Source organism: Patiria miniata, unplaced genomic scaffold (genome assembly GCF_015706575.1).
Source record: "Patiria miniata isolate m_02_andy unplaced genomic scaffold, ASM1570657v1 HiC_scaffold_10, whole genome shotgun sequence".
Classification (NCBI taxonomy): domain Eukaryota; kingdom Metazoa; phylum Echinodermata; class Asteroidea; order Valvatida; family Asterinidae; genus Patiria; species Patiria miniata.
This window is the reverse complement of record NW_024037048.1, coordinates 3,132,409-3,160,153: the sequence shown is the minus strand read 5'-3', so window position 1 is coordinate 3,160,153 and position 27,745 is coordinate 3,132,409. Positions and strand designations below refer to the sequence as shown.

Genomic DNA, 27,745 nt, shown 5'->3' with positions numbered 1-27,745 from the left:
ATGTTTGCCAACTTCTTGCTCAACCAATCAAATCACTTGTTTGATGTTTCCATGGGATTTCTTCGTGCAGTGTTAGAAAGTGCGGAGCGAAATATCAAGTTGAGAATTTCTCTGTTTCCATAATGACTGCGAGATAGAAATTATTATAATATACTAAATAAGGTTGGTGGATGTGTAATATTGCATATTTCTGTTTAATTTCTGTTAGTTTAAATCAAAGCTAGCGTTCAATTTCACTTTGTCAAATGTTTGTGCTTGCTTGCCCAATTTACGGACATTTTTATTGTGAATTTTTTTGGGGGGGTGCGGGGGTAGCTGGAGTTACCCAGCCCTGAGTTTTATCATTGGGTTGTCATCTAGGGCTGGAGCGTATTTTTCTCGTAACTTGTAGTATATTCAAAAAATTTTGGAAAATGTTCAATTTTGTCCCCGTTAGTGCGTTACACACTAATTGCAACTGCAACTCACCCCAAACTTGCCTGGTATAACCATTACACAGGTCCTTGAAGTAAAAAACGATCCACGATGAAGATTCAGCCTACAATTGCAGTGAAAACAGGAGGAATAACCGCTAACTTGACAACCTTGCTGGATTGGCCAGGACCGCAATTGGTTTGTGCACAAAAAAAATTGTGTACAATGAATGGGGGTCAATTAACAGGCACAGAGAGCGATCGCTGTCAACTACTCGTTTTTGCCGGCTGCGCTGGCTGTTGGCGCATGACGTCACGCGGAAGCGTAACACCCGATGACTGTTTCATGCACTAATATAAGGTTTACCACTCGCATCACAGCTTTGGTACTGGAACCGCAACCAATAGTGCATGAAACAGTCATCGGGTCATACGCTTCCGCGTGACGTCATGCGCCAACAGCCAGCACAGCCGGCAAAACGAGTAGTTGACAGCGATCGCTCTCTGTGCCTGTTAATCGACCGCCATTCATTGTACACAATTTTTTTTGTGCACAAACCAATTGCGGTCCTGGCCAATCCAGCAAGGTTGTCAAGTTAGCGGTTATTCCTCCTGTTTTCACTGCAATTGTAGGCTGAATCTTCATCGTGGATCGTTTTTTACTTCAAGGACCTGTGTAATGGTTATTCCAGGCAAGTTTGGGGTGAGTTGCAGTTGCAATTAGTGTGTAACGGGGACAAAATTGAACATTTTCCAAAAAATTTGGAATATACTACAAGTTACGAGAAAAATACGCTCCAGCCCTAGATGACAACCCAATGATAAAACTCAGGGCTGGGTAACTCCAGCTAGTGCGGGGGGTGTTCCCGGTGGGCGCGGGTGACAGAAGGGCCTGAAGAAGGGAAACGACGAATGTTGCTGCCATGCTTTTAAGAATTGGAAAGAAAAGGTGGAATAAATGTTGCAAAAGGATGCCACTTCCGTGATTGTGTACAAAGTCTATAGTACTATAGGCCAGAGTAATAATATTAATAATAAGCCTTATCGCAAATAGCAAAAAAACACTGCTGCGCAAAGGCATTATAAGCAGGATAAGGGGGAAAAGAACCATGCACGAATGCCATGTTCTAATATGCACGCAGTTGCCGCCATGTTAAGCCATGCGGCGTAGGCGTTGACAGCGTACGTATGCGGCCAATACCCCTAGAACTATGGGTCTTGTTACACAATACCCATAGCTAGGCATATCAACGCGAACATGCTGTATACTCTACGAATAATATACAATCAACCTGCTGGAAGTGAGTTTTGGAGCGGCCCCTGTATATTTGTACCCCAAGACTATGCCCAGTACTTATGGACATACTCACGTTCAGTCTGCTTGTTGAATCGATCCCGATGATGCAAAAAAATGATAAAAACAGTCCCATTTCCGTACCGAAGCTACAGTTTGAGTTTTAACGTTTAACGACGCCCCAATAGAAGTCCGATTGCCTCATAGCTCCAATGCCTCAGAAGTCTGAAACAGCGTTTGTCCATTGTCGGATTTATGAGGCAGAATTTATTACTCATATCAGTCTGAGGCGTCGGACTTATGATACGGCCCCGGGTTTTTTTGTGCATGAATAAAGTGTTGGGCTCGAATTTTTTTTATTAGTTTGCACAACTCTCCATAATGCAAAATACTTAATGTCTAAGAATTGTTGGACCCCCTGCGTTATCACCTTCCCTAAATTTAAGCAAACAAGTGAATACAATTGACAGCATCATGTTGAAAGAAACCTCTTTTTCAAACCTTGTAAACAGTGGTTTTCAGAATCTCAGACATTTGACACAATTTACAGAGTGTAAAGTGTAGCTACAGTCGAAGTTGGGACAGTCCCAAGTCATACAGTAGTTGGAGAATATCAAGTAGTTTTGGACTGATTCAGTCTTATTATTATTTGTCTCAAAAGTGATGTGGAAATTACTCAGAAACTAGACATCTGAAAGAAACCTCTTTTTCAAATTTTGTTTAATAGTGGACTGATTCAACCTTGTTATTTTTTTTACTTAAAATTCATGCGGAAATTGCATGCAAGTACAGTGTGCTTCCAAAATAAAATAAAATTGTAAACCGGCCTATAAATCAAAGCAAAATATTGCAAAGTTGTCAGCCGTTTCACCACTGGTGACAGTGAGGCTTAGTATACAGAGGCAGTCAAGTATCTGGGGTCAAGCCATCTTAATACTTGAGTTAAATATTGTCCATCTGTACAGGTTTTCTTTAAGAAGTAGTGTTAAGAGTCTCCTTGTGGCTAGCACCATGTCTCGTGCTCAGGCAGAGAGTGTCATTAAGAACATCATTCGGGAGATTGCACAGGAGTGTGCCAGCAAAGGCCAGGCAGTCTCCGAGACTCTTGTGGCGTTCATGGTCAAGGCGGTGGTGTTGGATCCTGCAAATGAGTTCAACGTTGATAGGACGCTGACAAAAGATGACGTGCAGAAGCTTATCAAGGTTTGTAGACACTGAATGTTTTAGATCTGTCGGTGATTGTCCACTTCCTTCAAGGGTGGCCTCATCAATAGAGTACTGAAGTCTGATGTCAGCTGTCTTTGTTCTGGTTCACATGCTGGTTTGCGTGCTCATGTCTTCATACACTTAAGCTATGCACGTGAGCCAGAATACGCGGCACACTTCTGTACTCTATAAGCACCATCATGGCCATGTGTGCCATCTTGCTGATGGGGGAAACATTACACGTGTTCCTGTCTGCACTCAGCTGATCAAATGCTTTTGCACATCAAGGTCATCATACTGTCAATCAGCAACACTAATTATTAAAAAAATTTGCTCGTAAACACGCTGGCAGGTGTTGTGAAGGCCCATACTTGTTACTCTAAAAAAAAAAAAACTTCAAAGTGTGCTTTCAGTAATTTTGCTCTCATGGATGGAAAGACTCAGTTTATATAAACGACATTTACCCTTTGTTTATGTTTTGAATGTATGATGTGAAGTAACATTTTTTTGGTCTTGTATTTACCTAGATCTGTGTGGATCGTCTGTTGGACGCACGTTCTGCAGCTCTGGACACAGTGAAAATGCAGGTGTATTTTGATATGAACTACACTAGTAGAGGTAAAAACCTTTATATTTCAGAAGGAGTTACCTCAAAAAAGAATTGGTGGGGTAATTTTTGGGTTTAAGAAACTCGGACCCTACTGTTGTATTAAAGCAGATGCGTCAACCAATAAGGCATATATCTCAACCATAGGAAAGGGTTCTTAACAAAGATGAATCAGATCACTTTAAAAAATAATTGAAAATATAACATGTTAAAATGATGGGATATAGTAAATAAAATTGCTAAACAGTATTTGTCTTCAAAGAAGCCCCCATGACATGTGCTCCAAAATGCCTAAAGCTTCGAAACGAATTTGGAGAATAATGATGCCAAGAATGGAAGAATTTGATTGAATCAGTCATCCTCCATCCTCTGCCCTTTCCAAAGCTGACTTCCTGGACGAGCACCGTCGTGTCCTAGAGCAGCGTCTTCAGCCAGTCATCCGTGAGATCACAGACAGCCGGGCACGCACTCGTGATGAACTGGAGAGTCTGTACAGGAAGATTGTGTCTGCTGTGCTGCTACGGTCAGGCCTGGGTTCACCCACCGATATAGCCGTCGTAAGAGAGGCAACAGGTAAAATGTCAAGTCACTCTTGGGTCAGTAGAGAGATTTTCATGCGAGAGGATGCTTCGAGTCAAAGGCCTTAATCGGCCATTGTTTTGTTTATCATCGTGTGCGCATATGCATGCTGATCTATCCAGAACAGCTATCAGCTATTCCATGGTTACCAATGGTAGCAATGTAATCTGCAACGGCAGGCTCCAATGAAAGTCTATGTGCAGCTAATTTGCTTTGAAAGGCACAAATTAATGACAGCAAGAGGTTTTGGTCCCCCAGAACACACTTGTCAACCGTTTTTCCCTTGTGAACTCTTGTACAGCACTGAGTATATGAAGTGCTTATAAAATAACAGCTTTGAAGGGTGAAACCCTTAATTACAAATAATTACATCTCTGCAGTGCAACATTTCATCATAAGATCCAATCTCTTTTTTCTCCAACTTGTTGACAGCGGCCCTTCAGAGTGTGTTCCCACAGACTGAGCTAGGGACCTTCATGTCTCTCGTCAAACGAGACAAGGAGAGACAGCTAGTGGAACTGACCCACATTGTCACCGGTATCCGACTCTTCAACAAAGAGTGTGGCAAGGGAGGAGAAGGCATTGACGATTGTGAGTTAGGAACCAACCAATTTCATGCCATTTCAACCCTAGGAATCTTTTCTTTTCTCTGGCACAGACAGTTCACTCTCCAATGTGCCACTATGTGTTTTGCCTTAAAGAGGTCACCTGCAGACTTCCTGGTTGATTTATTGCATATTGTGTCCGACAGTAAAGCATTGTCCTGTATTACGTCAACTACTGACACAAAGCAATGCACCCGAAAGCCTTGTAAATAAACAGAAATGCAAAGAAACTTTAATATTAAACAGAAAAAAATCTTACTGGAATTATCGCTATCACTTTTTATCATCTTTTGAGTCTATAAGGCAAATGAAACTCAAACAAATGATAATTAAATAAGTCTTTACAAGAATGACAGGATTGTTTTCACTTTGCCACAGAGATGATCGTAAATTAACTTGTGAATTTCATCATGTGAACGGTTCTTAACCAATGACATACTTGCGCATGTATATATTTGTGATTAATTTTCAGTGCCTGCTATTCTGAATGAAGCAGTTCCAGCTACCACACAGAATGTAGATGCTGCCATCCAGCGCTCATGTGATGTTGCCTTCAAGTACACAGGTAAACAAAGCCAGCTCAGACTTGAGATGGAACTTCTTGATGAGGGCTGGAATCCAGGAATTCCTACCCAAAGTTTTGCCCACTGAAGGATTAATCCAGTGGTCTATTGTTTTTACCGAATGTCAGAAAGTGTCTAGTTAATTCACAGTACAAGTGTGATTAAGTGTTTACCTTTTTTCAAATAAACTACAAAGGTAAACTGACTAGTTGCAATATCACATTTTTAAAAGTTGAACAAAGCAATTGACTGTAACAGGGTTAGAACCTGCGACCTGTGGATTACCATTCTGGTGCTCTACCAACTGAGCTATCCAGCCCTATATGTTGGCAGTTCCCCATTATGTCAAAGAGTTTGTTCATGGGGCGCTAGTCAGAAGCTCAGTTGGTAGAGTGCTGGAACGGCATTCTGGAGGTCGCAGGTTCAAACCGTGATCCAGTCAATTTCTTTGTTTCACTTGTAAAAATGTTTACTTTTTGGATGTTGTGGAAGTTTGAAGGAATAAACCTGTTTGTGTTTGATGTGTTAGCCAGGGAGGCTTAATACTTCAAGCCAAGTGAATTGAGTCAAGCGCAAGTCAACCACAGATTATCAGGGGATGAACAAAATATGGGAATGCCTTGGTCAAAATTAATGGGACTAGCTTATTATTTGACTTGACGTTGGATGGCTTGTGTTGGGCTTGTGCGGTACTGGATTTTGAGAGTCTATCGTATACCGCCACAAAAATATGGCAGTATTTGGTATTATAGGGTACTTTCTGGGCTGACTATTGTGTTATTTATTAAATACAATATGATGTGTGATGATAGAGAAACTGCAAACAGGCAGCATGAGCACTTTTAATTTTCACTAAATCAAGATACCGTGACCAAAGTTATCCATATACATGTAGTGCAGGTCTCTTTCACCTTTAGAGGGCTTTTGCGCACATCCGGCCATACTGAGTTTGTCGGTATTACGGTATTTTGACAACATCGTTTGGTATTGTTTAGTGTTTAGTATTGTTTAAATATTGCCACTAATCAACTTATTGAAATTAAGTCCAACCCTAAATTGTGTTGACTGGCGATTTGTGTTTGGCCTGTGACGTGATGACTTGATTACAACGTTGGCCACATGCTGATATCTACACCATGGAGCCTTAACCTAGGTTTTTTATTCCTGTTCTTTTTCCTTGTGCAGCCTTGATTGAGAGAATCATGGTGGGTGAAGTAAAGGAAGGACCATCCATCAAAGCTTTGAAGGAAGCCCTCATCAACATACGGCAGCATGAGTCTTTCCTCAGGATCATCCTTGTAAGTCAGTCTACAACTTTTCCAGAAACAGCAACTTGTGACCATCCACCACTAACTTGCTGTATAATGGGTCATGTTGAATTTGCATGACGGCACCAAAAACTGAAAAATCATTTGATTTACTAGTACAGATGTCTTGCCACTCGTTCATCAAGCTTGCCGGGGTTGGCTGGACGGTTTGAGTCTGATGTAGCATTGGGTACTGCAACCAAACGTTTTTATAAAGATGGCAAAGCCCAAAAGTTGTATCTCCCCAACACCAATTCCATCTTATAAAAACATTTTACAATTCATTTCAATTCACAATTGCTTCCCTTTGCAAAAACAGCTAGTATAAAGCCCTCCTTAAACCAAAGGATATAAGGGGGTTTTAAACTTGTGGAAAACATATTGGTGACGTACATGTGTGTGTACATTTTGTGTATACCTCAAATTTCCTGCCAATATGTCAGATCTAACCATCTGCTAATCATAGGCTGTTTACTTTGGATTCAAAACCCACAATTTCAACTGAATTTACTAGCTACAGTAAAAGCCTGCTATAGAAAACTCTGCTATAATAAACACTGTGCTATAATGAACATCCCCTTTGGTTCCCCAAGTATTAAATTCTATTGTAATTTACAATCACAGTAACGAACTACCACTACAACAAACATTTGTACGGATCCCATTGTGTTCGTTATAGTGGCCTTCTGCTGTACTTACAATTGGTATTTTTTCCCGCTGATATATATTAGAATGATGTCATCAGCTGTGCCCAACAAGTTGAGATGTTAGAGGCTCAGCTTGGATCCAGACTAGAGCAGCTTCAGGCTACAGTACAGTCCAAGACAGCCGTCCCTACAGCACAGGTCTATGTGAGTAGTCCTTTATCAGACTTATTTCCTAATAGACTCCATGTGGGAACAGCAGATGGCGCTGTGCGATCAGTCATGAGAGAGCTCCAACGTCAGACACGTTGCATGCATTTGTTCATGTTCTTACATGTATGGCACGAAGTACACTGGACTTATATTCATCTGTATGTGTACATACTTGTGACGTTCATGTTTGACCTTGTACAATGCTGCAATGGCATTCATCAATCCTGCCTAATAGGCCATCAGCCTCAGTCCAAAATTTTTGCCACTGGTATCAAATGAGGGGAATAATCCTCATAGCGATTTTTGGCAAGGTATACACCTCATGAGTTGGAAAATATGTGACAGCATTGCAGCGGTGGCAGCTTTTGGGTGTTATCACCCTTTTTTTTTCAAAATGTCCATTGAAATGCTTGTTACCACTCTAGGGGCGGTATACCTTAGGCATGCGCGCACTATACTCATTTATGCCCTGATTTGATACTGACCAAACCCCCAGGCTGATGGCCTATAACATTTTCTTTGTCACCGTTGAGGGGGTACTTGTGCACAGTCAATATAATGGAGAAAACAAGTCCAGAGATAAGTCTTAAAACATTCGCATGAAATTCAAAATGGGTGCAACTGCTGAAACTCTTAATTTCTGGCTTTTACTTACAAAGATGGTGTGCCCATACTTTTTGGACTGGCATCCTGAAAAATAAAATAATTCAACCTTAGAATTGATGCTACTGGTTATTTCAATTGTGTTCATGTTTTCTTCTATAATTTATCACCCTTAAATGAAATTAATCTGATAAGGATGGATAAACCAGCTTTGAATTACTGTAAAAGTTCTTCTTTGTTTAATTTGTTTCAGCCTCAATTCATCAATTTGGCACACATCTGGAGCGGCTTTCAAGATGAGATGGTCCTACTGAGTGTGCTCAGTAATATCCTAGCCAGCCTAGAGCCTTTCACCAAGGTAGGCACAAGAATTATGCGTTTCGGTCTGAATAAACTATTCTTTTTTCCAGAGGTGTCTGTAATGAATACCTGAGAACCCCAAAAAATTATCTGAACTTGATAGAATTCAAATTTATGATTTGCATACATAGTAAACTCTGGTAAATAAAAATTGACATTTGTTTCAGAGTTTCCGGATGAACATGCAAAACCAGTACAGAATGCTGTTTCTACACTTCCCATATAATTTATGCAAATTTATGCAGTAAGTGACGAACATTTGTTTGTTCTCTGGATATTAGTTTGTTTCACGCTCCATTCCAGTTTGGATCTTTGCACCCAAAAAAATCAGAAAATCATGATAAACTCTGACTGTCCCATCTGATTCAAAACACTGGGAGTGTTGGTAGGAGTTTCCAGGACTGAGGCAGGTAAAGCACAGCCACTATTATTTTACATAATCCATATTGCTCTTTAAAAGTCAAAGTACAAAGGGTGTCATTGTCTCTCTCTCTCCTGCACTATTGAGAATTTTAGCAGTTCTTAGTATAAAGCCTATTGAGTTATTCAATTTGCGCAATGTTGCCCTTGTTGATATACCAGGGTCACAAGGAAGTGTTCACAGCTGAGATGATGGCTCCGTTCCTGGAGGGTATGCATGTCAGATCTGACGAGGAAAGAATCAGAGACGTAAGAAAACAAAGAGAGTGTTTGTACCTTTGCAATTGTGCGAATGATAAGTTTGAGATGCAAATAAGTTCATATTTCCTGTTCATCTCACATTTTACCGCTCACAGAATTTCAGCTGTATTTGGTTTGCATCCTTTTTTTTACCCCAGGTTCTTTTTCTTTCTTTCTTTCTTTTTTTTTTTTGGGGGGGGGAGTTCAGGATACAAAAGGTCAGGCAAAGAGTTTCAGATGTGAAAAGAAAAAGGTTTTTGGTTTGAAAAAGTGAAGTAAGAGTTACAATGTAGTGAGTGAGTCATTTAGCTGATAAGTTACCCACCCACGGAAGACAGACATATCAAACTCTAAAAGGTCACTTATTGAGTCAGTAAAATATGTATTCAAGTTCGTTGCCATCTGGTCCACAGTGTGCCTTTAAGATTCAGAACCTCTTAGCAATAATTGAAAATCCCTGTTTCCACAGACAACAGGTGAGGGACATCGTGTCAAGCCCTCAGACTTCAAACATGTGGAGTGGCTGTTCCCTGAGACTACCAAAAACTTTGAAAGGCTCCCTCTACAGTACAGGGTGAGTAGCAGCAAACACACCCACCACAAACAACCTAACAAGCCAATGAATAGTAGCAGGAAAACAAAGCTTGTCTTGAGCCAGTATGGCTTATCAGGCCTGTGTTCATCTCTAGTTGCCTTGGCATGAAACAACCACAAGTATTTCCATTTCCCCCAAATGGGATGTCAGTCCACTGCAGGTTACTCTCAGCCAATGCATATACACATTTTCTTGGAGAGAGGTCAGTAAGATAAAGTGGCTTGCCCAAGGACAAAACATGCCCAGCAGATGAATTGGAGCCCCCGACTGCTGTGATCATGAATCACAAGACCTAAGAACCTGGCAACTTCCCCCGCTCCCCCTCTCATTCTGCTGAACTTGCACAGTATGCTTATTTATTTCTGTCTCAGTTCTGTCTTGACTTTTTCCATGAACATTCACCGTTTCCGTCTTGCAGGGCTATTGTGGATGGGCGTTGGCCCAATTTGACCGCCTTCTGCTTCCAGGCAACCCTGACATTGGCGTCTTACGTTACAACGATCGCTACTACGTCTTCTCATCCAAAGAAGCGGCCTACGAATTTGCCAGTGACCCCAACAGGTGAGGATATCATCACTAATAAGCAATTTAACAAAATCAAAGTTTCCAGTATTTCAGAGTTGTCGTCAAATCTATGACAAGTTTGACATGAGTTACAAATCTTGTCAAGTACTAGCGATTGAACAATGACCAAGCAGTCCCTTGCTTCTCACTTTGAAACTTGAGTCTTGAGATTGGACTTGTGTTTGACTTGTGAGGACTTGACTATGACCCTGAAGTCTGAGCCCATCTTACTGAAGACAAGTCAAGAAATCACCACAAGTCAACTATGTCACATACTTATGAAAATTAAATTGCTTAAAAGCCTTTGTCTTTTTTGACTTGGTAAAATTGTTACAACAGTGGTTTGAAGTGCAAGTAGCATGCACAACTGAACCTAGATTTGTATTCACTAGTTTTCCTCAGATGGTGTTACCACTAGAACCTCCTTGGGTTATTTGAGAAGCCTAAAATTTGAAAGTCCTCACTGTTGTCCGAGGACTTGCCAGAAAATTCACAAGTTTACTCGGGTGGGACTCAAACCCATAACCTCCTGCTCATAGTGCAGATGTCTTACCACTCAACCACCGCATTGCTGGGGTCAGCTGGCTGGTTCAAGTGTGATGTAGCAGTGAGTACCGCAACCAAACGTATTGGATTTTGTCCTTTCCCGACAAAGTTTATAAATACTGTATTCTCAGTGTTGACCAAGGGCTTGCAAAAAATAAAGCAGGAGGTTGTGGGTTCGAGTCCCACCAGAGTAAGCTTGTGGATTGTTCTTGCAAGCCCTCGGACAGCACTGAGTAGAAGGGCAAAATCCAATATAAAAATATTGGATTTGCATCTCACAAACAATCTTGTTCTGACAGGTTTATCATGCATGTTGCTGAGTGCGCCAAAGTATCTCCAGAATTGATTCAACTACTGGAACTGCATGCTCAGTTTGCCACCATAACACCATACACACAGGTAAATTGTCAACCAAAATATAGATTACTAGTTTACTAAGGATTCGACCATCACAACCTTTGACCTTTAGGACATGACCTCATGACCATTAAAGACCTTTGACCTTTTTGATAAAAATTGACATTTGAAGATCTGAATTTGACCTTTGGACACGACCTCATTGATTGTTAAAGACTTTTGACCTTTTTGACATGACCTTGTTTACCTTTGAAGACTTTTTCCTTTTGACATGACCTTGTTGACCTTTGACCTCTCACCTCCTTCAGGGCAAAGACCAGGGTCAGATGATTGAGAAACCAATCACTAAGTGTGACATGGGTGTACAGACGGAGGTCCATCCTATTGAATCCAACATTGTCAAGTCCTATGAGTGGAATGAATGGGAACTGCGCCGGAAAGCCATCAAGCTGGTAAGGAATCACGTCAAGATATTGTTGAAAAGGATTGCGATTCCATCCAGAAGTAATAATGAACACTGTGAATGCACAGTAGATGGCGCATTGTGACCAATCGTGAAGCTACAATGAGGGAGACACACTGAGTGTGCATAGTGTGTGGTACACACAAATAATTGTCTTCTGAATGTGCATAAATCGACAGCATCTTTGCTTGAGCGCCATGCTTCAGTGTCAACACGTCTCCCCCACCTTTCTCTTTTTAATCGTTGAGAGGGTACTTGTGCACGGAGTCTATTCTCTTCGGAATCAACTCAAAATGGGGAAAAAAGGGAAGCACCTCCATAAAATCTGCTAAAGATTACATGTCTTCACATTTTAGTCAGCCTGTCTTCTCATTGTCTGAAGGCACTGCCTGGAATCAATCTTGCGGGGGAACTACAATTATGTAGAGTTCATTCCTCAAAAAATAAAAATCATGATTCCTACTCCAAATTTCAATTGGAATCCATTTTTTTTTTTAAAGTGGCAAAGCTTCATCCAACCTTAGCCTCTAAGAGCTTGGTTGCACACGGGGATCATTGGATTATTCCTAGGAAGTATGCTAGATGAACTATTGAGGACAAGTCATTGAGGAGTCAGCCACTTGCAAACCATTGCAATTATTGTTTGACTTGCTATTGGTCGAGTGTCAATTGTAGGGACCCATAAAAAAGGGGTGAAAAAGTGGCATACAAAACCATTGATGAGCTCCCTGAGTTTGCCTGAAAGTTTGGACTGTTTGTTGTTATTGTTCCCATGACAGACTAACCTGCGCAACAAAGTGACCCACTCCATGCAGACCAACCTGAGCAATATGAGACGAGATAACGTGACCCAGGTCTACCTGCCCAAGTAAGTGATGTACACAACCCACCTTTGTAATGTTAATGACTGCCCCTTAGTCTTTGCTGCAAGCTTCAGGCTACCCTGGAATTACTCGGCTACGGTCAGCAATTACATACAGTTGAATTTGCATTTGTCCAGTTTGCCCCCAATCTTCCAAAAATGGCCGCTGATACACAAAGATTCTACGCTAACATACAGCGCGTGCTGTATCGAGAGATGACTTTTATTTTGTTCACGTGCACGTTTTATGATGTATTTTGAAGTTTCGGTCGTGATTATATTTCCAATTGCTGCAAAAAGTGAACTGCTGCATGAAAAACTGTGAACCGTGGGGAACAAAAGGTCAACCGGGTAAACCACGATGTTACTGTGAATCACAACTGCCTAAGAAGGCAACTTGTTCTTTATAGAACACCAAGTGGTCGCCCCAATGTGGTTTCAAATGGCTTTCTTCTGTAGTTCTCTGTACGTTATCCAGTCTCTATATAGAGCTTAGTGGGTTCAACCCCCTCACATGACCAAAAAGCAAAAAGGTGGCCTGAAGGCACTTTTTAAATATAAATTTAACTGAAAGTTCAATGTAAAAACTGCAGGAAAGGGGCATGGAAAGCTGTGTACAAGCGTGTACTGTAAACAGGGCTTTCCATTCATGGATTTCAAATAAACACAGAACCTCATTGATCCCTTTCATGATGAAGGAAATATTCCCAGTGTTCTAATTTTCTAATTTGAGATTCATGTTTATCTTCTACTTTTTTTCTGTGACTGCAGGGACACAGCAAGTCAAACCAAGACAGATGGAGCCAGCAATGTGCCCAAGCCCCAGACATTCCTGGCCGGATTGCGAGGCGGTCAAACTAAGACCACTGTCATGACCAAAGTGGACCTCACACTGGACGTTGATCAAACTTAAACAAATAAAAACACAACAAGAGTTCATGTTGACACTTTCACACAGATCTAGTTTCCAAAAGCGCTTGAAACTTATCAAAACTGATCAAAACTGTAGTCAAACCCTCACACGTTATCCATTCTCAAGTCAAGTTTCTAGAAAGGCATCCTCTGTCATCATTCATCCCCTGTTACTTGTGACATTACTTGTGATTTGGACTTGTGATGGACTGGAGTACCATTCTGTGAATTTACTGAAGATATTTGTGTGGAGTAGATCCATAGGACATGTGAACCTGTCATTACAAAAGAGGGTCAGTTATCGTGCTTGAAGTCATTTCAAGGCACACAGCAATGGTTAGTGTTCAACTACATGAAGGTGTTACATTGTACAGTAATTTTAAAAGAGTTTGTACATTTCTGTTTGCTTTATATTCGATGGTGTAATCAGTAACAATTTCTATATAAATAAAGTGGAACAGTCTCTCTTCACCGTTGTGAAGGTTTCATTATTGAAGATTGAAATGTATACATTATCTTTTCTCACATCAAACATGACTTGAATTTCATTTTTAAAGTGAAAATAAGTTATTATAAAGCAAAGTAATATCCACACTGACGGATTGATCTCCAATGAGTAAGAATTGAGGCTTTGCATGGTGGAGATACTTACGAATGAAAGGTTTGCGGATCTCCAATGAATAAAAAAAGCATACAACACATAACCAGATCGATCTTCTGTTCATTGGTTGTCAAATGTATTTAAATAAAAGTGTTTGTCATTCAGAATGTATAGTTATTCCTTTGTGGTTATTTCCCCCCCCCCCCCTTTTGACCCCTCATCCCCAAGAAAAACTTCTATCGCTTCCATGAATTCTCACTCGGGGTCTTGCAGCTGCTGTGACGGGTAAGATCGCTGTGGCTTGGCTGTGATGGATTCTGTACTTTTCAATGCACTGCCATGCATCTCCCCTGCACTCTAGTTTCTCTTAGCTAGTACAGTTCTTCCAAACATGAAATCTAGAGGTCCAACTCCACTACTCCAAATTTCAACTGGACATCACATCCACATTGGAGTTTGTATGGAGTACTTGGGATACTCATAACAAGCAGAACACCTTGGCTGTTATTGGCATGGTCCAGTGTTGGAGTCCGGTGGAGGTCATATCCTACTTGTCTGTCCCACAATGACCATTGCAATCAGATGATCTCCCTCCTGCCTTTCTTTTTGGAATCTTTCTCCTCCTTTTCCTTCAACTTGGCCGATCTTGCAAATTGCTGTAGGATGCAAGTTAAGGAAAACTAATGCATTTCAATGAAGCAGAATCTGAATTTGAAATTTCGGGAACACCAACTGAGCTCCCCAGCCGCGACCTCTATGTCTTTGGTTCCAATCCCGCCCAGGCCAACGTGGATTGAGATTTATTGTCCCTACCACATTTTGTGGGATATCCCTGGAACATCTGTCCAGGATTTTTCTCCCACCTTTAAAACTGAACATTTCTTCATTGCCTTCTCCCTCAAGGTTTCTTCAGGCTTCCAAGCTACAGTGCCTGTGTATTCTTGAGGAGTCCTTGTTTTTAGTACCAGACAGCATTGCAAACAAAAATCACTAATTTTCCCACCTTATGGAATAGTTTTTGATGAAAATGGAACAGTGTGCACACACATAATGATTTAAAAATGCTTTCTGGAAGGATACCACAACGATGGGTTTCCCTTGTAGGATGTAAGCGTTGGTGTCTCGCAGTGCCTTCTGTGCTGCAAACTCGCTTGGTAGACCGACGAAGGCCTGGCCCTTCATGCGCCCCTGGGTCATCAATTGGATGGTGAACCTGGAACGGGTGGACAAGCATGGAAAACGTGGATGAATCCGAGGATTCCTCAACAGTGCACAAGCAATGTAGCTCCCAAGCCTGAAGAACTCACACAAAGTGAAGACATCTCAAGAAATGTCCATTTCTAAGAAGTTGGAGGAAACCTCAGGAGAAAGGGGCCTAAAAGACAGCTATGAACTCATACATGTCTACGTTACATACCTAGTGTGGACATTCCTTTGTTTTCGTTTAGTTAAGAAAAACCTCTGAAAAAACTAATTTTACTCACACTGTGAAAACTCTTTCAACCCGCATTTTTTTCTATGATTCCCTTTAGTGTTTCTCTTCATTTTGCCACCGATAAACCTAACCCAAAAATGCCTCTAAACCTGTTTTCCAGAGAGGGGGAAACCGTGTGTGGACGTGGGCAAGTCCACACAACGTCGCTGCTACCTGGTTTATGTAGACCTCTTTTGTTTGGAAGTCCACACAGTGAATGTAATGCTTGTACATACATACAAGTTTATGATGAATGGTGCTTCTTAGTGTCACACGATTTCCACTACCCAGACAATGTCAAGAATTTTTTTTCTGGTAAACCTCTTTAACAAATGTTGTGGCTAAGTTACAGCCAAATACTTACATGTCTCTGTCAATTGGTGATGACCAATCCACATAACGTCCGTAAATATACTTCAAATCCTGTAACCAAAAACAAGCAAAAATCATCATGAAAAGAAATAGCTTAATTGAAAATAATCACTTTGAATTCAAACTGGAAGGGAAATTTTCTTTAAAAAGATACTCACTTTTTCCTCCACCGTTTTGGCCAGATTCTTGAGGTATAACCGTGTGGTGGGTTCACCAGGCTCATACCGCTTGAAAACTGGATGCCTCTTGATTTCTGCAAAAATAAACATGTGACCCTGTCAAAAGCTGAGACCTACTGTTTTAACACTCACAGACAGTCAAAAAGTCCATCCACTTCCCTGCCATGCCTTTTACACAGGCTTGTCACCAACAGTCAGATCATATTTCAAGCAAGCACTCTGACTAGCTAAACTCAGTCAATAGACAAACGCAGGAAACTGGTGGCACACTGGCTTATTAATCACCTACAGTTAAAGCATAGCTGTATCAAGTTACATAAACAGTCACAGTCAGTCAATCCTGCTTTATGTAGGCTGGGAATTTTTAACTATTGAAAACAGTCACTTGATTGCTTTTGACTGAAAGGATTACTTGGCACAGAATGTATTTTTGCATAGGAGAGTTAAAGGTAGAGTAGATCATTTGCAGCTATCCAAAAAGTAACTGACAAAATTATTGTTGAAAAGCTGACTTGGTTTAAAGATAGTAATGGCAAAGAACTCCCTGTGAAATTATTCTTTCTGGCATGCTGTTATTTTGAAGAAAAAAAACAATAAGGAAGGCCGTTTCCAAAGATGCATCAAGTGACGCATTTGGAAATTTCCATTAATTTGTTGAATCCATGAATTGGTGCGTGCAAGCGTTGCTATTATTCCTCAATTCAGTGCGTTATATCGCGTAGCTGCAATTGACTGAAAAACGTGTCCCGGACGTTGATTTCGAGTGCAATTCAAAACAGGACTCGGCACCTTTTTAATCGAAATCGAAATCCTAGAATATTGATTTCTCAGAACATACAGCATTCACCAAGCTAACACTCAATCAGGTTAGTTGTTAAGCACCCATCTTCAGATTTCCAGCTCTTTTGTTGCTTCAAACGAAAAAAATGCACAAATGACAAATGATGAACTCTACCTTTAAACAAAGCATGCCATGTGCTATACAAAAAATGCCATCCTTGCAGCTACACGCAACTGAATGGAACAAATGGCTTGTGATTAACTTGTGATCACTTGTGATTGACTTGTGACCTCCTTATGATGACTGTTGATTGACTTAAGATTGACTAGTGACTCCTCCTAATAATTTTATCATTGCCTTATAACAACTTGAGATGTTGACCTATGACCACATATGATGGCTTGTGATAACTTTTGCTGACTTATGATTGATTGAATTGTGATGATTTGTGATGACTACACACAGAGCTATGTCAGCTATTTACCATGATCTGGGAGTCTGTTTCGGAGCTCTCGTCTGGATATGAACTCTGTCACCTTCCCATCATCTTCCTCCTCACCCTCTTCCGTCTCATCTTCCTCAAGTCCCTCCCTCTTGGCAGGGTTTGCCTCTTTCTCCGTTGTGGGATGCTCAAAGGTTCCAAAACCAGACACAAGGGAGGAAGATCCTGGGTTGGCTTCTGCCGGCTGTTGGTCAGTCCTTGGTTCACCAGACCCCGCAATCTCCTCCCCTATGACCATTCAAGAGTCATGAAGTAGATTCTGTTAATAACAAGTATCTGATTTGCACTCTGTGTGCCATGAACCATGTACTTTAGTCTTTGGTTTGTCATTTTAAGGGGTGTTTCATGATCTTTAGTGCTAATTGATAGAGATTTCAATATTAATGAGCAAAACAGTAATACCATCTAAGAAAGAAGATTCAGATAGCTGCTTTGGAAATAAAAGTTGCCAAATTTCTGCGTTTTTTTTCTGTGGTTCAATTCTATATTTTGTGATTTTGTGTGCTGAGCAAATTTTCCATTCTTATTGCCCTCATAGTTTAAGTTAAATTGACCCCTAGTGACAAAATTACTAAACAATTTTATTGTCTAATTTTTAGGGTAAAAAATATTGCACTGACCTGTAGTGGAATGCATCTGGTTGCCATCCAAAGCTCCAGCCATTCCCTCCGTCAATCGGAACTCAATCCTCTTGCCGATGGGAGCCTGCGACTGCTCAAAGACATCCACTGCCCTAGCTGGCTGAGAGGGGGGTACTGCCCCGCCTACTGGAGGGGCCTTGGCTGGTATCAGAGGCTGAAGTTTGTGCCGCTTGGCACGATGTGGGTTCTTGGTCTTTGATGGCCGCTTAAGAGATGATTGGATAGTCTTTGTTCTGAGTTTAACAAAAATCAGCCATTTGAAGGAAAAAAATGTTTGCCAGTATTGTATGTGTACACTCAATTGTCATACCTTTTAAAAAAAATAGTCGATATCAGAAATACATGTAAGCCAGTTCATATTCAGACTTTCCATGCATACATCTAGTAGCGTAACTTGGCCTCCATTTGGCGAGGGGGGGGGGGGGTCAGTCACACGCCCATCCCCCTGAGTTTTGCCAATCCATACATCAAGATTTGATGATTTTACTTTAGGATAAACAATCCATTATACGCTAGCAACATTATAGATGGTACCAATCAAATAACAAGTTCCTATTTGGGAGCAAGTTCAAAATACAGTATCTTTACGATCCAACTTATGTACATACTAAATTTTCATCTTCTTGTTGAATTGTTTTTAACGCATGTGATTTGGTGTATATTTGGTGTACATTATGCAGATATGCTGTCTGATTCCTCCAATCGTGATGAGCACATTCTCTCTTGGAAAACCAAATAGCTCATTCAAATTTATGTTTCTCTTAGAAGGTGATGATTTCAAAAACGTTCCATTTGACTCACTTTTCTTTTTCATCTGGGTCACTCTCAATTTCTGACTCCTCACTGGAGCTGGACATCTCCATGGCCTCCACTGTCTGGTTGTTGACAACAGAGGGCGGTGGTACATCCCGGATCTGCAATAGTGGGAAAACAAATTTGCAGTGTTCACTGTAACTTCTAAATGATGGATTGGGTTTTGTTGCGATACTGCGATTAACTTTAGCAACTGGGAATTCACAAAGACGAGGAAATTCCTGGCTGGGCCGATTTGGATGAGCATAAAAGGGAACTAACCAACGGGGGAGCAGGGGTGACTGGACCGAAGGGTGCTGGCAGGTTCATCTTGTTCATCAGGTGCAGGACCTGGGTATACAACTTAGGCACCGAGGCCAGACTGTTGACAATGTTAGTCAGGATGCCGACAGAAGGTGCTGGGTAGCGATAGCGAAGCACTGGGTTCAAGGGAAAATCAATCCTGATCAAAAAAAAGGAAGAATAAAAAATAAATGCCATTGGTTGACAATTTAGCCCGGAAAAATGCAGACAATAGCACCAAATTTCAGAAGTTTCTTCTCACTGTTAATGTTTTGATGTATAACAATGAAACTTCTAGAATACTAAGAACCTTGTAGAATATATGTAATTCACATCCAAACAAAAATTAAACAGTCATGTAAAACACACAATCATAAATTAAGTCTTATGTAAAGTAATACTATCTTGACTTGTACTGATTCTGAGTCCTGCACAAACAGCTGCACAAATACCCTGGCAGGCCTTGGGGATCTGGGAGGGCAAGGGTAATGTATGGTGTCCTCATAAGGTTAAAACCTGTTTAGAATAACTCTACATACCCATGTCTGGATGAGATGCCAATCCTTTGCTGCAATCCTTTCAGTCCATCCGCAATGGTGGAGTTCCCATATGCTGCTTTCTCGCTTTTATGCTCCTGATCAAGATTACAGCCATCAGTGCTTGAATCAATGGCCTCCCCATTCCTAATGAACACAATACGAACCAAAACAACATGACAAATACAAAATATGGCTCACCCCAAACCAAATTCATAAAATTATCATCAGTTGGTTTTTGTGCTTGTTATATTTTGTATATTTTGTACTGAAATTGCTGGTCCATTTTGGATTAAAGGTGGTTTCCAAGATGTCACATGACTGTTTTTAAAGGACAAGAAAAAACATTTGTTTCCAGTTCTGACATGTCTGAATGAGTAGGAATGCCCCCATTTGATCATAATCTTCCCGTTCTCCCACTTGCCCACGGGTCTCATTCTACACTTGAATTCCTGCAAACGACGGGGCGCATCACCTTACATAGCAAAAGCACAATACAAGGGAGCGTTCCTGCCTGGCCGATGGGCCAATGTTTCTGCCCCTTTCTACTGTGGGAGAACGGTCATATTGTTAGCTTCATTGCCTTCTGTGCCAAATGAGAAAGAACGCGTATCCACGCGTGGGAATGGGAAAAAGTTTTGGTCTTGTCCCTAACAGGTAAGAGCTCCCAGCCTACATAAAGCAGGGTTGGCTGGCTGTGACTGCAAGTAACTTGATACAGCTATGCTTTGACAATAGGCCATCGATAAGCCAGCTGTGCCTACCACTTGCCTGTTTTTGTCTGTTGACTGAATGCGACTAGTCACAGCACTTGCTTAAAATGAGATCTGACTGTTGGTGAGTACATGTAGCCTGTGTAAAAGGCATCGCAGGGGCAGAATATTATTTATTTATTTTTACTGTTTGTGACTGTTCACACAGCTAGAGGGTTAAGCCATCTAATATGCTTCATGATTATTTAAAATATACCTCCTCTCAATACTGCTGGTAGCAGCCAGACCTGCCTGAGACGCAGCATTGCTCTTTGCATATTCCACCACCAGGGTGTGGCCCAGGACTTTCAGTTGGTGTAGCCTTGTGAGAGCCTACATGTAGAAACAAAAATGTGGTAAAATGGATACAATTTGAAGCTTGGCATTGTGATGAGAGCAATAAGAGGTAGTTGACAGTGTAACAAATCTCTTCTGTGAGTTTGTGAGGGTCTGAAAAGAACCAGGAAAGCTCCACGATTCTCTGCTTCTTCCACACAACTGCCCTCTACTGTTGGAATCTCTGAGTCTCCAGACAACGGGCTGAGCATACTGTCTGAAACATTAACTTTCCCACGGCTCTGTTCAGAACCTCACAACCTCACACAAGAGATTTTTGCCACATTGGTGCAACCATTATATTACTCTTTAGTAACTATGGAATAGCAATTTTAACATTCACCACAAAGAATTTAAAAATTACATTGCAAAAAAAAAACAATCAGTATATATTAAAATGTGAACCAACCAATTTATCTGATTGTTTCTTCTCCATTTTTTTGTAGGCTTTAATTCTGTTTGATTTATGTTTAAAAAATCCCCGATTTTCTTACCTGTGCTGCAGCACTTTGATCTCTGAAAGTTGCAAACGCAGCATGTTTCTGAAAGTAAAAAGCCCAAACAGGGAAATGCATTTATTAGATGGCGGTAGCAAATTAACCAAATTGATAAAATTTGGAGGATTGTCTCAGGAAATTGCCTGGATGATGAAAACTAGACTTCTTGCTGTTTTACATAAATTTACAAGTGGGATGTCTCCACATGAACAAACTCTGGCAATTACAATTAAAGCAACAGATAACCAAGTAAGGTTTGTACATGGGAATGACCTTGTGTTTTGGGGCGTGCTCGTAAGTACGTACATTAGTGCATTGTGCATGCACCGATGTATGTGGTATGGCCACATGTTGCGGCCACGCCGCGCGCACGCCTAAAACCATTAGGTCATGAACTGTGTCATGCATATTCATAATTTTGCCCGAGTGCGCCTGCATCTGCATGCATACATTACAACACGTTCCCTATTTTGAACTCCCATGTAGGCACATTTTCGGGACGATGTTCGTGGGAGCTGATGACTGATCGTCGTTTTTTGGCCAGATAAGATTGATGAAGTTTTTGAATATTAAGGAAAGTGTTTTCGAAAAAGGTATGAGTTCCTCTACAACTAGGAACCTTAACATTGGAAAATTCTGCCCTGGATGAGAAGATAATCTCAATCAAAATCAGAAGCAAAATTGCTACATCAATTTTTAGCATTTAGGGGAGCATTGGCTGTCTGGCCGTACTACAGAGCTTGCGATAGTACTGTACGGCCAGATGCAGTCAGGCTAGGGAAATACTTGAAAAATGTTTGTGACTCTCATAGTACTAGACTTTGTACGCGGCCGCGGATGAAGAGCGCACACAAATGGCACACAAGAGGGCGCGCTTCACTGCAGAGGGCTTCAAAGATTTTGGAATGACAGGCAACAGCCGCGGTGGCGGTGCACTTTGCCAACGTTGACGCACGCTCAGTAAATGACTAAAGTTCTTGTCTGGTTCCCTGACCCCATTGGCCTTTTGACTATAATTAGGGTGGCCGGGAAACAGTCTGGTAAATATCACAGACGCCATGCTTTTTCAAAACCGTCTGCATTCTTTGACGAATTACCATGATTTTTGGATAACCAGACCTCTGAAGGTACCGAATTTAATGATTTTGTGCTATTTAGCAGTCATACTAATAGCTGGGTTGCTTTTCTGCTGACAAAATAATTTTGATTTTTAATTAACTTTCGGCTCCCCTAGCAACGGGGACGCTACGCGTTTATACCACAGGTGGATGTGTGACGTTAAATACGGAGGTAGTCCAGTATTTCCATCACATAGTAGGACCGCGGTACCGGTGTCACATGAAAATCTGACTCCTATAAAAATCGGGCCCCTATTTCCCTATTATTGGTTGATCCCTCGCACTAGCCCCACTAGTGTGGCCGCGGTATGCTGTGCTGAACCTCTGGCCACACACCGTGGTACCGCGCACTACTGAGGGCGTTTTCATAAAAATTACGGTCAGTTTCTTACATGTATGGTTGTGTTCTATGATGTCCCATCTATCACTTCTGGGATGCTTAGGTGTAATGATGTTCAATTTTCTGAGATATTCTTGAATCTTTCTGGAGCCCATATGCACTCGTGAAACGTCTGCTGATGGCAGCCATTTTGAATGTGACAAGAGATGACCTCAAGCTGTGACGTCGCGTTTAAGCTGTATGCAAATTGCTTGTCGAGCGAGGGTGCAAGTTGCAAATGCAACGGCTGTTTCCTGTGCCGTGGATCCTGAATAGAGATCAGTGCTCGTGGCCCCCAGACGATAAATGCATGGTACAGGAAACAGCCGTCGCATTTGCAACTCGCGCCCGCTCGACAAGCAATTTGCATAAACACGACGTCACAGCTTGAGGTCATCTCTTGTCACATTCAAAATGGCTGCCATCAGCAGACGTTTCACGAGTGCATATGGGCTCCAGAAAGATTCAAGAATATCTCAGAAAATTTAACATCATTACACCTATTAGCATCCCAGAAGTGATAGATGGGACATCATAGAACACAACCATATGTAAGAAACTGACCGTAATTTTTATGAAAACGCCCTCAGTAGTGCGCGGTACCACGGTGTGTGGCCAGAGGTTCAGCGCAGCATACCGCGGCCTAGCCCCATAAATGTGGCCTATTTACTGGACTGCCTCCATAAACATAGGCCACACATCCACATGTACAAAAAACGTGTCGACTTTGCCAAATTTTGATTTTCACATTTAGGCTTACTTTGTAGATTTTTTTTGCTTTAGAAGCATTCTCACCCTCTATATAGGCTAATCAGAAAGTGCTGCCTTTTTCAGATGTTTAATTTTTGTGAAATTTCATGTTGAAATTTTGATACGCAAACGTGTGCAAATGTATCTGGAAATTTCACGAAAAATGGACATCTGACAAAGGCAGCACTTTCTGATTAGCCTATACAGAGGCAGGCCTTCATTTTTAGAAATTCGTGGAGCTCAGTTAATCGCTCTCCTGGGAAATCCGAGGAGCTCAATTTGAGCACCCAAAATTGCTCTCCTAGAAAAGTCCGAGGAGCTCGATTTGCATGTTTTGTGCTCAAAGTAAAAAAATGAATCCAAATCATTTCCTGAAGCCTTTCATATCATGCACACACACTTGCATCAGAACTGAGAAACAGATGCGACTGTTCACTACAAATTGAGTGCTCAATCCCTGTCAATTTAATAGGTTTAAGTTTTACTTGTTTGTGAATCATCCTGATGTGGAAATAAAAATGAAAAACAAATTGGAGTTGACTTGTGGTTCTTTATTAGTGTTTCTATTTTGTTCTATTTTACTTCGTTTTTATTATACTCACTTTATTTTATTTTTATTTATTTACTGTTTATTTCACTTTTTATATGATTTTTTTTATCAAATAGTTTAATTATTTTGGTTTACTAACTTTACTAAAAACCTGTTTTTGTTTAAATTTGCATATGTATCATGTGGTGTAACCGTGTTTTTGAGGGTTTCTAAATTTATATCCAAATTGATGAATAGAACCCCCTCCCCCCCCCCCCCAAAAAAAAATTCAATTAAATTAAGTCCGGTCATGCATCTGTCAAAGAAATACTTTTTTGTCACATAAATCCTCAAAATTAGTAAAATAGAAAAGGAAAATAATTATATGAATATTTGGTTTTGGGCACAAAAAAATAAAAGGATCGAAAGTAAGGTCACAGAAATGTACAAGTAACGCCATTACAAAATGTCCAATGGTACTACGCACAAACAATGTCACCGTGCACATGTGGCCTGTTGACCGGCCGCGCTTGCGGGCATAGCCCGGTAGTTGACACACGGAAAATCGCTTGCACTCTATCGTTGTGGGACAAATGAGCTCAACCTTTCGTAAGGTATTTCCAACCCAAACTTGTCAAAAATTAAACACTAGTTTCTTGTAGATGTACCGGAGATCATTCAAAGTGCCGTTCAAAAACTCTGGCTCCCTTTGGAACATCACAACTTCCAGAAAAACGGTGTAATTTCACATAGGCCTACCCACTGTTATCTGGCTGCACAGTATTAGATGCGATGGCGCACAACATCGCTCACACACTCGTGTACTTGGGCCACGTCCATTTTATCGAAAATAGGGGTGTTGGTATTACAAAGTAGGTGCTCAGCCCATCCATTTCATAATTGTTTTGTGTTTTCACTTCATCGGAGGTTTATATATTTAGTTTTACATTATAAATATTTATAAACTAATTTATAAACTGATCTCAACCGTAATTATTATTTCATTTTATTCACTTAACGACGGTGCACGTCTGAATGACGATCCTGCCAGTACCCTTTATCATAATGGACCGTGCTACATGTCGTTGACGAAAAGAAAATGGCTAATGTGTCCATGTACATGATGTATGGGTTGGACCCGCTCGAGTAACTGCGAAGTGCGATGTTTACAAAATCCTTCCGATGATTATGGGTGGAATTTACGTAGGTATTCGACTTACTTTTGTAAAAAATATTTGCAACAAAATCGTTCAAACATCGGGATGACAAGTTAAGAAATCAAGTATATAAAATTTGGATTGACAAGATTTTACTGTTGCGAATTGGCTTTATGTAGACAAAAACTGGAGTCGACAATAAGCTTACAAATTTACCTAGGAGCGCTATTATTCGCGCGCCTGAAACCGTGTTAAGGAGCGCGTAGGAGCGCGATCGCGCTCGCGCTCCTTAAAAATGAAGGCCTGCAGAGGGTGAGAATGCTTCTCAAGCAAAAAAACGTAAAAAGTAAGCCTAAATGTGAAAATCAAAATTTGGCAAAGTCGACACGTTTTTTGTACATGTGGATGTGTGGCCTATGTTTACGGAGGCAGTCCAGTAAATAGGCCACATTCATGGGGCTAACCGCGGCCACACTAGTGGGCGCAGCATACCGCGGCCACACTAGTGGGGCTACCCTCGCACAGTGACAGGTCACTCTCCCGAAACGATCCTCAAAATAGCATAGTATTGTACTCACGCGTGCGCAGTGCAATGAGTCCACATTTCATGGAGTCGGATATTCACGCTACACCGCCCAGTCATGCAAGTGTCCGGAAACTAGACAAACTTGCTTAACTATCAAAGTATCATGATTTACTTACCATTCGTCCGAAATTTGATAAAACCCTTACATGAACCGCCCCAAAATACTCGAGGAATTCTTGCTTCTCTACATTGTTCATTGAGCTCGGTAGGTGACGGATGATAAGGGTATTTCTCTCAAAATTTCCATTATCCATATCCTTGCCCATGGACGCCGCCATTTTGAAAAAAATAGTGAATTGAAGCCGCTTGGAGGCGCTATTTTTGTTTTCCAGCCAGCACGCAAATGCCCATGATTGGTCCATACTTCACAATTCCTTTTCAAATACTCAGAACCAGTCTCAGAAGGTATTTAGGCTGCACAGAAAAAATGATGATCAACATTCTTCGTTTTCTTTTCATTTTTGTTTTTGTTTTGGTGGGTTGACCATTAAAATAAATCATGCTTCCACATACAAATACACAGCGCTTTTAAAGAGATCTACTTGCCCAAGTCATACCACATTTTAATTAATTAATTATCACTTTTAAAAGATGATTTATCATTTTAAATCAGACTGTATAATGGTGTACTCGTTTGTATTCATATTGTGTTTGAGTGTGATTGTAAGCTGTTTTGATAAATTGTTGTGGATTTGTCTTGTCTTTTAAACTGTTTTGAACACACGGGGTGTTGATTTTCATGTTTTTAATCATGATGGTTAATAATAAATTGAATTGAATTGAATTGAATTGAAAATTCTCACCCAAAGAAGACTATACCCCTATTTTTTCCCAAGGCGGGAAAAAAAACAACTTTCGAGCCCATCCAAAATGCTCAAAATTGGAAGTCCCAAATCCGGGCCAGATGTTCATTGCCATAGCTCTTCGATCGATCTGTTGTGGCTTTCAGAACTCTAGAATATTTTGAGGGTAGGCCTATAATTTGTATTTATGAGCTAGCTCGGCAAATGGGTTTAGGCCATAGAGCTATTATACCGCTCTATGGTTTAGGCCTATTTACCGGCGTAAACCGCATTGATTACGACGTCATTACAACTATAGCGCAGCAATCATGCATGCCAAGTTCGCGCAAGGACTATAGTTGACTTCGACTGTACTAACGCTTGCCAATCAGGTCCTTGCCCGAACTTATTGGCAATCATTGGAACGGTTGGAACCGGAAGTAGTACAAAGTGGCAAGTTCCATATGGTCATGGAGCTATAAAACACAGCTCCATGATATGGTTTAGGCAATGGGCGCTAGTATCAGTGGTGCGAACGGCGGATACCGGATTGTACCTGCGAACCGGAAAGTCAATAGAATAACGTCACACTTTGTTTACATGTGCACTTTAAAAAAACACCAGATGCAGACCAGTAAATAAACTTGGACCCCAATGGTAAATGCCCCCACTTTCGAAATTCGGGGGGGGGGGATTATATTTTTTTTCAACGTTACGTATTTTTCCTTTACAATACATGTACATTTTCTAACTGTCCTAAATGTCATATGTCGTTTCAGAGGTTTAAGTTACACTACAGGACGTCATCACACACAAAAATCTTGCCGATATTGCAGTGACTGTTGTATAATTTAAACGTATGAACCGAATTCCTGAGTGGGACTATTTCTTACTTTTTACAAGTGGATGAAGAATGAAGATATCATAGGCCTACCCTGATATTCTTTGAACTTTCACTAAATTGAAACAAGTGTGAAAACGCTTGACCCATTTTTACGCGAAATCAATTGGAAGTTTTGCGTAACCGGACGACCAAAATCAGAGACAAACTTGACAATTCCGACCACACTCCAACGTTTTGGTGAAAGTTCATTCGCTTGTTACCCAAGTATTTATCATGGTTGACGATTGAATCCCCCTCCCACCAACAATAACACTTTCGTCACTTGGAGGAGTTGCCTGTGGCACCGACAATTACCGGGCATTTGCTCTTGAACCTCTAGAGCGTTAAGGCACATATTTTATAGATCATCAAAAGCTTCCAAACTGACCTCATCATATTGAGGAGCTAGGCAACTGATACAATGGGCCCCCACACAGAGTCG

At 41.0% G+C, this 27,745-nt stretch overlaps 2 protein-coding genes across 3 annotated transcripts; one reads left to right on the top strand and one right to left on the bottom strand.

Annotated features, from left to right (window-relative positions):
• Positions 1-31: 31 nt before the first annotated feature.
• Positions 32-14,121, top strand: LOC119735550 (cilia- and flagella-associated protein 206-like). Of its 2 annotated transcripts, XM_038209297.1 has the most exons (16): positions 32-162; positions 2,673-2,910; positions 3,441-3,531; positions 3,905-4,093; positions 4,532-4,690; positions 5,177-5,269; positions 6,453-6,565; positions 7,306-7,425; positions 8,288-8,392; positions 8,977-9,063; positions 9,524-9,628; positions 10,068-10,210; positions 11,059-11,158; positions 11,425-11,568; positions 12,359-12,447; positions 13,213-13,512. In XM_038209297.1, exons 2-16 carry the CDS (start codon positions 2,719-2,721, stop codon positions 13,352-13,354), a joined length of 1,872 nt encoding a protein of 623 aa, XP_038065225.1. In that variant the 5' UTR covers positions 32-162; positions 2,673-2,718; the 3' UTR covers positions 13,355-13,512. The 2 variants fall into 2 exon arrangements, with proteins under 2 accessions (XP_038065225.1, XP_038065216.1); XM_038209288.1 differs by lacking the exon at positions 32-162 and having other exon boundaries at positions 13,213-14,121.
• On the bottom strand, positions 12,964-25,950 carry LOC119735572 (RNA-binding region-containing protein 3-like). The gene is made up of 12 exons (XM_038209334.1): positions 25,755-25,950; positions 21,117-21,164; positions 20,504-20,619; positions 19,538-19,681; positions 18,978-19,158; positions 18,705-18,817; positions 17,883-18,136; positions 17,245-17,490; positions 15,959-16,053; positions 15,793-15,851; positions 15,035-15,167; positions 12,964-14,610 (listed from the first exon to the last, which is right to left on the bottom strand). Exons 1-12 carry the CDS (start codon positions 25,914-25,916, stop codon positions 14,533-14,535), a joined length of 1,629 nt encoding a protein of 542 aa, XP_038065262.1. The 5' UTR covers positions 25,917-25,950; the 3' UTR covers positions 12,964-14,532.
• Between the last annotated feature and the right edge of the window lie 1,795 nt (positions 25,951-27,745).

What these genes read in the sequence shown, in the direction of transcription:
- LOC119735572 (XM_038209334.1), bottom strand. Translation starts at nt 25,916, where the DNA reads ATGGCGGCGTCCATGGGCAAGGATATGGATAATGGAAATTTTGAGAGA. An exon ending in TATCAAATTTCGGACGAATG is followed by an intron (nt 21,165 to 25,754) that starts GTAAGTAAATCA and finishes TTTTACTTTCAG; the next exon opens with AAACATGCTGCGTTTGCAAC. An exon ending in CCAGATGCATTCCACTACAG is followed by an intron (nt 17,491 to 17,882) that starts GTCAGTGCAATA and finishes GAATGGTCATAG; the next exon opens with GGGAGGAGATTGCGGGGTCT.
- LOC119735550 (XM_038209288.1), top strand. Translation starts at nt 2,719, where the DNA reads ATGTCTCGTGCTCAGGCAGAGAGTGTCATTAAGAACATCATTCGGGAG. An exon ending in CCATAACACCATACACACAG is followed by an intron (nt 11,159 to 11,424) that starts GTAAATTGTCAA and finishes CACCTCCTTCAG; the next exon opens with GGCAAAGACCAGGGTCAGAT. An exon ending in ACCCAGGTCTACCTGCCCAA is followed by an intron (nt 12,448 to 13,212) that starts GTAAGTGATGTA and finishes CTGTGACTGCAG; the next exon opens with GGACACAGCAAGTCAAACCA.